Source organism: Leptonychotes weddellii, chromosome 1, assembly GCF_054177405.1.
Source record: "Leptonychotes weddellii isolate Sample4059 chromosome 1, ASM5417740v2, whole genome shotgun sequence".
Taxonomy (NCBI): domain Eukaryota; kingdom Metazoa; phylum Chordata; class Mammalia; order Carnivora; family Phocidae; genus Leptonychotes; species Leptonychotes weddellii.
Window position 1 is genome coordinate 5247672 of NC_138369.1, and position 7184 is coordinate 5254855.

Sequence of the window (7184 nt, forward strand, 5' to 3'; positions counted from 1 at the left end):
GTTCTCTTTCTTTTTCATCTCTTAAACCATTTACATAGGGTTTGCATCAACAAGTTATGGTAACTACCAATCTTTTCATGGGTTTTCATGTTTTTTTTTTTTCTTTTTTTTTTTTAGTTTTGAGGTTATAAAGGCAGGGTGTGACATTGGTAGAAGAAAACAATCATCTTGGGGGCACCTGGGTGGCGCAGTCAGTTGAGCTTCTGACTGTTGGTTTCGGCTTGGGTTGTGATCTTAGGGTGGTGGGATGGAGTCCCCCCCACCCCACCCCCAGGCTGCCCACTCGGCGCAGAGTCTGCTTAAAAGACTCTCTCTCCCTCTCCCTCTGCACCTCACCCCTGCGCTCTCTCTCTCTCTCTCTCTCTCTCAAATCATGGGAGTATACCTGGGCAGCATATAAATTCCTGGAAATGAGATGAGAGGTGGAAAGGGTCAGTGCAATTTACTTGTTGAAAGTCATTGCCAAATCACCTCCCATTGATTGACCTGATTTATACCAGTGATTACGAGAGTGTCTGCTTTCTCACAGATGTTCATATTGTGTTGCCCGTTTTTCTGATTGTTGGCAAATTCAGTGAAAATGATGTGGGCATATCTCTAACCATGAAAAAAGCTGAACATCCTCTTATATGTATAAATCCCTTTGTATTCTTTTTCTTTTTTTCTTTTCAGCAGTCTGTTTCTGTGAGCTGCCTATTCATGTCCTTTGCCATTTAAATTTTGGCAAACAAGAGTTTGGGGTTTTATCTCACTGAAAAAAAGTACTATGTTTTGTATATTTTGTAATATAGTAGAATGCATGACCTTTATCTGTCATTTAATCTTTTCTCACTTAAAAATTTTTTTCTCACTTTTAAAAATCTGATTTTTGACTTTATGTATGAATTTTTTTTGCAATTCATATAATCTGTTTTTACATTGCCAAATTTGTTATTTTTGGATTTTAGATTTGGGACTTGTGCCTTGCTTAACGAAATATTCCCTACTTTGAAATTATGAAACAGTATTTCCACATTGTAGCGTCTTACGGTTTCATTTTTGAATGGCTTTGAGTTCATCAAATACATTTGTAGTTTTGTGATAGGGGCTCAGGAGCCTTCCCTCCTTGGATCTATTAAAACAATGATCTCGATGGCTAGACTTCCTAGCATTGAACCATCTTTGCACTCCTGGTTCCACTTATCCTGCTATTGGTTTTGGTGCTGTGTGTGTGTTTTAATTTGCCTGGTTCTTTTAGTAAATTCTCCATGTGGGGTTTTTGCACTGTTATTCACAAGTGAACTCAGAACTCAGTCTGTACTTTTTTTTTTTTTTGCCTCCTTACTCCTAAGTGTAATGTATTAAAGCAGGTTTCCATGACAGCGTAGGAATCTGGATTTACATTTGGTTCCCTGCTTCAGTGAAATGGAAAACAGCTAGATTGAGGATGATTGCACCAGAGGGACCTGCTAAGAGAAGGCCCCCAGCAGGTTGATGGTGAGGTCTCCCCAAGACCTCTGTGATGGGCAACAAAAGTGTTTATTGCCTATATTCATGAACTATGAACCAAGCTTGCTTTCTCTTTAGATCATGCGTTCCGAATACAATGTGTTTAAATGTCAAACCAAAGCCAGTCTAACAAAAACAAAGTGAAATAAAAAGCCCCAAATAGGTTTTTTTTTTTTTAAGTAGGTTCCACACCCAACGTGGGGCTTGAACTCTCAACCTTGAGATCAAGAGTCACAGGCTCTACCGACTAAGCCAGCCAGGCGCCCCACCCCAAATAGTTTTTCAAAATTTAAAACTTTTGATTTTGATATGATGCTAGACTCCATGCAAAGCTGTTTGACTAGTACAGCAAATCTCTATGTCCACACTCTTCACCAGATTTACAAATTTTGTCACACTTTATCACTTCTGCTTTGTTCTCTCTTTTCTGTCTGTTTTTTTTCTGAAGTGATTTGAAAGTCGGTTGCAGTCTGCCCCTTTATCCCTACATACTTCATTCAGTATGTATTTCCTTTTTCTTTTTCTTTTTAAGATTTTTAATTTATTTATTAGAGAGAAAGAGATCGAGCACAAGAAGGGGGAGCAGGAGAGGGAGAAGCAGGCTCCCTGCTGAGCAGGGAGCCCGATATGGGGCTTGATCCCAGGACCCTGGGATCATGCATGACCCGAGCCAAAGGCAGACGCTTAACCGACTGAGCCACCCAGGTACCCCTCAGTATGTATTTCGTAAAACCAAAGACATTCTCTCACATCGCCTCCATACACCGATCAAATTAATATTGATTCAGTACTATTATATAATTGATGGACCTTTTTTAGTCTTCCCCAATTGTCCCGGTAATGTCTTACATGACAACAGAAAATCCAGAAGCAACTTTGATCACTTAATTAGGGTGATTAAGTCTGCAAGCTTTCTCCTCTATGAAGCTACTGTTTTTCCTTTCCGTTATCATTGACAAGTATCTTGCAGACAAATACTTGGAGACCATGGAAATACTCCTTTACTTCTCAAAACTCCAACCATTAGTTTTGGCATTCCCAGATGGTTATTGCCCTAATCAATTATTTGGAGATTGCCAAAGTGTGGTTTTTCTGCTTCTGTCCCAATGATTTTTTTTTATTTATTTATTTATTTATTTATTTATTTATTTATTTTTAAAGATTTTATTTATTGGACAGCGAGAGACAGCGAGAGACAGCGAGAGAGGGAACACAAGCAGGGGGAGTGGGAGAGGGAGAAGCAGACTTCCCGCCCAGCAGGGAGCCTGATGCGGGGCTCGATCCCAGGACCCCGGGATCACGACCCGAGTTGAAGGCAGATGCTTAACGACTGAGCCACCCAGGCGCCCCTGTCCCAATGATTTTTAAAAGGCAGAGGTTGACTTTCAATTTTTAGAAACTTGTTTTTTTGGGGTGGTGGTGCTGGGGGGGTTTTGTGAAAGAAACAGGGAGCAGTTTCAGGAAGTGGTGGGTCTTTATTTCCAAGTCACAACCGAAATGATTCTTTCAACTTATATCCAACACACAAGTCCTGTGTCCTGAAGGATTTCCAGAGGACAGCGTGTTTCCTTCCATGTGTTTTTCAGCACACACTTCCTACTTGGAACTGTGGTGGCTTTTGGGGTTCCCGTGGATCCGAGGGAAACCCACAGCTCTGGACAGGTTTGCATAAGGAAGAAGGGGGACATTTATCGAACCTACAATTCTTGATATTCTGGGACTGCAGCCACCTTCTCTTTGTTCTCCCTGGGTCCATGCTTGCCCCATGGCACACGGTGAGGGATTATTGGAAAGAAAATCAGATTATGTCAGCCCTTTTGTGTAAACCCTCTAGTGGCTCCCCACTGCTTTTAGGATAAAGACGGTTTGGGAGGGGGCTTAACATGGTATATCCAAGGCTCTTCTCCTTCTAGCCCTGACTTTGAGTCCACCTTCCCTTCTCCTCTCTCTGTGCCTAGGTCCATTGGGAGAACACCTGCCGGACTTCCTCTGGGCCCCTGCTCATGCTTGTCTCCCTACCTAGAACACTTCCATGCTTTCCTTTGCTGACTCCTCCTCACCTTCAGATTTCAGCCCAAACTGTCTTCCTTCCCTATCCCCCCTACCTCCACCCCTCTTTATGCCCCCAGGATTATTTAATTAATGACCCTCTGCCCCGCCAGACTGTGAGGTCTACAAGGAAACAGAGTGTGTTTATTTTGCTCATTGTAAATCCTCATTACTTCTTGCATGTTGACTCTTCCATTCAACAAATATTTATTAAGCAACAGATAGATCAGGCACTGGGTGTAAAATAGTGAAGAAGATGGACACACTTTCCGCTTCGTGGAGAAGGGAGAAGACACACAGGAAACCCAAAGAATTTCAGGAGATACTGGAGTGATGTAAATAACAGGTAAGGGAACAAAGGGATTGGGGGGGGTGGATTTGCAGAGTGGAGCACAGAGGTGGAGCCAGCCACTGGAGGGACAGGCCCAGGAAACAGCCGAGGCGGGAGTAGGTTTGGTGGGTTAGAGAAACCGTGGGCTCAGCTCCTGGCAAACTAATATTTGTTTAATGGACCAGACGAAGAATGAGCACCCTCTGCCTGGAATTGTGCCGGGTGCTTTCTCATGCTTTATTGCTCTTGCACCTCGTCAGATCTGACCTGCAGGTATTGTTACATCCATTACAGAGCTGAGGCCAACCCAGAGAGCCAGAGAGAGAGAGGGAGTAAAGTCCCACGTCCAAGGCCACACAGGAAGTGAGGGGAGGGGGAGCCAGATTCCACTCGGTCCTGGCTTTCTAGACTTAAGGCTCCTTCCCCACCCCCCCCCACCGCCCAAGGTGGGTCGGCCGCTATCGTGCCCTATTCGTGAATGCCATTTGCTAGACACTCAGACACACACGGACTCTGGGTCTGTGTATTGGAAATCGGGTGTGTCTACCTGTGCGGCAACCGGGCTCTCTGGGGCCTGGTTTGCTCTTCTGCGAGGTTCTGCACATTCTCCCGGGTGTCTTTTCTCCGACTTGAACCACAGGCCGCGCCTAAGGCACCCCCGCTCCCGTAGCCCTGCCACGGAGCACACTGAGTGCACTGGGCGCGCGTGCACGTGGCTGTCCCCAGGGCCCTGGCGCTGGGCGGGGGCGCCCGCGCGTCTACTACGAGACGCGCTGGCAGGACTGGGACGAGGGTGACGCGAGCGCAATATTTAAGGGAGTACCAAAAAACCCAGTGACCAAGAGAAACAGTATTTTAATGAAATATTTTTAAGAAAATCAAAATGAGCCTGCCAGAGTCCAAGGGAACGAAATAGCAAAAACGTTAAGGAAGGGATCCGTCTCGATGGGTCGGGCATGTGGGGCGCCCCCAAACTCTGAGACGCGAGTCGTGGGGTGTCGGGGGCGCCCCCTCGGCCAGGGCGCGCCGGGGGCCTCCAGCTCGGGGCCCGGGGTAGGGAGGCTGACGGGCGGGGCGGGGCGGCGCCTCCCTCTCGCGGTCCTCCCTCCACCCCTCCCGGGGCCTCTCCTGGGCGCCGAGTCCCTTCCGAGTCTCGATCCGCGCCGCCTTTTCCCGCGACCCGCACGGGGCCCAGCTGACGGGCCGCGTTGTTTACGGGCCGAGCAGCCCTCGCTCCCGCCGCCCGCCCGCCACTCGCCTGCCCAGGTGCCCGCCCGCCAGTCCGCGCGTCTGTCTGTCCGCGCGTCCGTCTGTCTCAGCGTTCGCAGATCGTGGCCCAGGGCGCTCCGGGCCGAGAGCCGGGCGGCCGGGGCGCAGCGAGGGGCTCCGGGCCGGGAGACCGCGGGACGGGGCCCGGGCCGCAGTGGTCCGGCGTCGGGGCCGCCTCCGCCGCGGCGCCGCCGGATTGATTTGTAGCGGCCGAGGCCCCGCGCCCCTTCCTGGGGCTGTCTGAAGGGCCCTCCCGGGCGGGGGCTGCGGCCCGCGGGCCGCCGGCGTGGAAGAGAAGGACGCGCGTCCCCCAGCGCCGCTCGGGCGGCCGCCTCAGAGCATGACCCCCGCGGGCCGGCGCCGCGCGCTCTGATCCGCCGGGACCCCGCGCTCCAGCAGCCATGGGCACCGGGGCTGGGCGGGGGGCGGCGACCGCGCCGCTGCTGCTGGCGGTGGCCGCGCTGCTGCTGGGTGCCACGGGCCACCTGTACCCCGGAGAGGGTGAGTCTGGGGGTCCGGGAGTGGGCGGGGAGCAGCGCGGTGGGGAGGGGGACCCCTTGCCAAAATGGAGCCCACCGCCGTGGACCCAGAGCCCTCCTCGGTGCGTGTAGGGGTGCGGGTGGCCAGGACGGTAGCTTCGGCCCCGCGTGGGGCGGGAAGCCGCTGACCTTGGCCTTTGCCCGCCTGGGCTCGCGGTTCCGCGCCCCGTGTGCGGGCCCCGGGCGGGAGGAACCTTGCCCCAGTGCCCGCCCCGCCGCGGGTGCGTCTCCCAAGCGCGCCTCGGACCCGTGCCTAGCCCTCTCCGAGCCCAGCTCGCTCCGGGGACGCGACACGCGTCTTCTCCAGGTCCTCTGTGAAGTGGGGTCCCTGGGTCCAGGCGGCCTTGGACAGTTAAATGCCGGGGGCGCACGGGTTTTGGAGCCAGAGTCGAGGGTGACTGGACTGAGGGTCCCTTGGGGTCCCTGTTGATAGGTGCTCCAGGGGGAGAATGGTAGAATCCTAGCCCCTCTTCCTGGATCTAGGCCCGTGGCTACGCGGACTTCAGATCCATGTTTACACTTTTGGGTTCTGTTTCCAGATGTCCAGAGGCAAACTCTAGCGCCTTGGCAACAGGGCCTTTGTTGTAGCAGAAGCAGGGGTGTCTTTATCATGATCATTATAGTGTCACCAAAAGCCATGAGCTTATCTCTTTGCACCTTCACCATGCCCCCCCCCCAGTTGATACTGTTTGCCCATTTCATAGAGGAGTAAACTGAGGCTCCTGTAGGAGACAATTCGACTTGCTCAAAAGTCAGTGCCAGAGGGAGTAAGAACTCGAACCTTTCTGTGTGGTGCCCTTGTGGGGCTCTGGACTGCTGCTGCTGGATGTCCCATGTCCCCCCATAACCCCCGCAGCCCCACCTCCAGCTCTGCCCTTCATGAAGGGCTCTTTACCTGTCAGCTCAGGGAGGTCTCCAACCTCAGGTGAGCCTCTCATACCCCCTAGCCCCATGGACTTCCCTCCTGGGACTCCCTGTGCTGGCAGCAGATGGAGGCAAACCCCAACTCCAGCATCCTCTTTGGGCTTGGTAGCAGGCCTTTCTGGTTGGGGGCAAGAAATGAAGAACCCGTTAAGAGAACATGGCTGGAGTTTCCCACTGGTGTCTGAGGCCCTGCTTTAAAAATATCTGTTGGGTTACTTTTTCAGAATTCTCCATAAAAGGAAATCAGTCATGGTGAGGAAGGGGTCGGGGAGGGAAGGAGCCGCAGCTCCTGAGCTCCGTGACGGTGAATGAGGTCCATGAGAAAGACCACAGGGGCTCTGAAGTTGACACCCCAGGTTTGCTGAGTTCCTCTCTGTTACACAGTGGGTCCAAGGCCCGAATGCTCAGTGTGCAGTGGGCACAACAAAGGTAGCAGTTGGCTTGGGTTCTCATTAGGAGTGTATGTATGTGCGTGTGCACAAGTGTGTGTGTGTGTGTGGTTCCCTGCTCTTCTGTTCCTTGTAGCTTTGGTAATTAATTGTGGATTTGTGCCTGGGCTTCCAGGGGCCAGTAGATGGGTTTAC

General features: G+C 51.7%; 1 protein-coding gene across 4 annotated transcripts in view; it reads left to right on the forward strand.

The window, feature by feature from the left end:
- The first annotated feature begins 5289 nt into the window (after positions 1–5289).
- The window catches only part of INSR (insulin receptor), a 117180-nt gene continuing 115285 nt past the window's right edge, over positions 5290–7184 (forward strand). For 2 of the 4 annotated variants that reach the window (XM_081812151.1, XM_081812154.1), the window contains exon 1: positions 5290–5638. In XM_081812151.1, the coding sequence (XP_081668277.1) occupies positions 5539–5638 (100 nt within the window). In that variant the 5' untranslated portion in view covers positions 5290–5538. The remainder of the gene's footprint in view (positions 5639–7184) is intronic. The other 2 variants (XM_081812161.1, XM_081812170.1) reach the window with 1 other exon arrangement.